The sequence below is a fragment of the Gobio gobio genome (genome assembly GCF_949357685.1).
Source record: "Gobio gobio genome assembly, chromosome: 11".
In the NCBI taxonomy this organism is placed as follows: domain Eukaryota; kingdom Metazoa; phylum Chordata; class Actinopteri; order Cypriniformes; family Gobionidae; genus Gobio; species Gobio gobio.
Window position 1 is genome coordinate 57,515,133 of NC_137104.1, and position 3,091 is coordinate 57,518,223.

At 39.9% G+C, this 3,091-nt stretch overlaps 1 protein-coding gene across 1 annotated transcript in view; it reads left to right on the forward strand.

Annotated features, from left to right (window-relative positions):
- The first annotated feature begins 616 nt into the window (after window positions 1–616).
- Window positions 617–3,091, forward strand: part of atp5if1a (ATP synthase inhibitory factor subunit 1a) — a 2,645-nt gene continuing 170 nt past the window's right edge. Inside the window, exons 1-3 of the mRNA XM_079828460.1 lie at window positions 617–770; window positions 2,811–2,923; window positions 2,989–3,091. The exon at window positions 2,989–3,091 is cut by the window's right edge and continues 170 nt beyond it. Coding sequence (XP_079684586.1) covers window positions 699–770; window positions 2,811–2,923; window positions 2,989–3,091 — 288 coding nt within the window. The 5' untranslated portion in view covers window positions 617–698. The remainder of the gene's footprint in view (window positions 771–2,810; window positions 2,924–2,988) is intronic.

Below are 3,091 nucleotides of genomic sequence, written 5' to 3' on the forward strand. Positions count from 1 at the left end.
ATACATAATGGCATAACAAAACAAAATAAGAACACAAAAGAAAATGAAATTAACAACAAAAACAAAAATCACAGTAGGGGATTAATTCAAATTGGTGATAAAGTCATATTGATTAAACAAATCAAGTCATTTTCTGGCTCTACATGTTCTTATCATTTTTAAGACATCAATATACAGGGTTAACTCTTTTCTATATTAAACTGGGGTGCAGTTTTCAAAATTTTGCAAACAATTGTACTATAAGAAATAGACAGTTAATAACAAAGTCTGCATTTTTGTCTTCCAAATTCTATCATGTCCCAATGAATAGATGGAAGAGAGCAAATGTTATTCTTTATCCAATGAAGGACCTCATTCCAAAATGGGTTAACTCAGTTACATTGAAAAAATAAATGTTCTGCACTTTCAATATCGTTATTACACATTTGACAAGTGTTTGATTCCATATTAACCCTTATTGTTAGTAATTCTTTGGCTGGGAATGACCCGGAGATGAATGCGCTGATGCTGCTCCAAACAAAGGCAAAGCACGGGTTTCGGCGGGCTGTGGCTGCGCATGCGCAGTGCGCTCGGGCTCCGGCCGCCAGGTGGCGCTGTTGGCGCTTTGCTTGTCCAGTTTGCTCTGTGGTGATTTGTTTCCGCGTTCTGATCTGCACAAGGACAAACGTCGTCGGTTGTGTGGCCGGTGGTGTTCGGTCATGGCTCGCGCGCTCCTGAGGGCCGGTTTGAGGCGATACTTCACCGCGCCGCCGCGGATGGGCTCCGATCAGGTACTCATGACCACGGGCTCGCGCTGCGCGTCCGCGTCTCAACGCTGAGGATGAATGAATGTCCCCAGAAAGACAACAATGGGTCATGACTTTAGATGGGAAACATTTCGGGATGCAGCAGCGAATCCATAAACCCACACTGGGAATAATCGCCACGCATCGTCGATTAATCGCGCACGCGCGCTGAAAACATCCGTCAGTCACGTCACTTATAAACATTTAGAAGTCAGAATTGTGAATCTTACACACATAACTGATATTTAATGGTATCTGCTAATGCTAGGAAGTGGTGTGTGTGTGTGTGTGTGTGTGTGTGTGTGTGTGTGTGTGTGTGTGTGTGTGTGTGTGTGTGTGTGTGTGTGTGTGTGTGTGTGTGTGTGTGTGTGTGTGTGTGTGTAAGTCTGTGTAAGTCCAGAGTTGAGATGTGAGTTCCTCTACAGTAAATGTATCATAAGGTTAATTTAATCATAAAATGACCGTTGTTTTGTTAATAAGTGCAGTTACTAATAATAGTGTGTGTTTATTGGAAATGTAACTGAAGCGCTGAGCTTGAGTTATGCAGAATAAATGAACTTTTATTAACAACAGTAATGTGCAAAAACCTAAAATTGTGATATTCCACTCTTATTAAATGTACTATTGTTTAGTGGTGGGAATCTTAAGGCACTTAATGATCCGATTCCCAAACGATTCTTAACACACTTTTAAACTGATTATCCTGCTGTGCAAACACACAAACTTTACACTTTAACCAAAATTGGAGTTACTATGCTTTTTGTTTACAGTTCTAATATCTGTTTGATAGCATCACCATATTAAAAATGATTATGAAGATTTCTTTCAATACTTTTATTTTATTCAGGATTAACATGGTAAGCAAAGAACAATCATTAAGAATAAACAGATCTCATTTTACAACTAAGTGTGACTTTTTCAGTTTCTTTAGAACATTTTAACAAAAAAAGTCTTTAAACCAAAAAAAGTTTCCTTTCAAGTCAAGTCAAATTTGATTTATATAGCACATTTAAAAGCAACAGAGTTGCGCCAGGTAAGCAGGTCGTCCATTTTATCTTCAATTTCACCCTTCGTTTGATTGACAGGCGATCTGACCAATCACATCGCCGGTTAGCCGGACAAAGCCGTCAGGAGAGATTAACATCGGCGGACGTGAACTTGAGAAACGTGTGTGCCGACGTCTTTCCGCGGTTGAAACAACTTTTCTCTTCGTGTTGATAGATGTTAATGTGATGAAGAGATCGGTTCACGCGCTACAGCGATCACACTAAACACACACAAAACGCTATTTATTGTTTACATTGCTTTAAAAAAGACATTTTTTCATACTTTGTTTCATATCAAAAGTAATCTGCTCTGTGTGTTTTCTCTATTTTAGTTACTTAGATTACTAAATACAATGAAAAATCAACAATGCAGTTTTTGAAATCCTGCATAATTCATAATTTCACCGCAAAATAATGTCAAGAAACAAGATTTCTGCATTTTGTTAATTCTATTGTCATGTGTGAGTATTGTGAATCTAACATAATACAGGAAATGTGCGACCCTGATTATGAAAAAAACATGCACATTTCTGGAAATTACCACCACAAATATCTCAAAAATCATCCTGGTGGGATTGAGCTTTGGGAAAGTGCAAGTTTATCGAATTGTTCAATTTGACTTTGCAAGTCATTTTGTGACTGCATTTTCTTTATAGGTCTTAAATTTCATTCATAATGGTCTTAAAAATGTCTTTAAAAGTCTTAAATTTGACTTGGTGAAACCCTGATAGTGGGGTTTGTTTTGCAGTAAAGTGGCCAGCTCCTTTAAACTTTAGTTTTACTAATCATCACACTCGAATAATATTAATGATTATGAGCTTGCGCTGCGATGTCTATTATTGCTCCGAGAGGATCAACGGTTAGAGTAGCGCGGTTACATAGAGACATTTTGTTATATTTGTTTTAATTTACTTCTGATTGTTCATTTTTCGTGTGTGTGTGTGTGTGTGTGTGTGTGTGTGTGTGTGTGTGTGTGTAGTTGGGTGAGTTGGGTCAAGGCGCGGGTAAAGGAGGTGGAGCGGGCGGCTCAGTCCGGGAAGCTGGCGGAGCGATGGGCAAGAGGCAGGCGGCGGAGGAGGAGCGCTACTTCAGGTGAGTGTGGACCTCATGCTTCCAGCTCAGTGCCACATCCCATAATAATGATGAGTGCTTCACAGGCAGAAGGAGAAGGAGCAGCTGGCGGCGCTGAAGAAACACCATGAGGAGGAGATCGACCATCACAAGAAGGAGATCGAGCGTCTGCAGCGAGAGATCGACAGA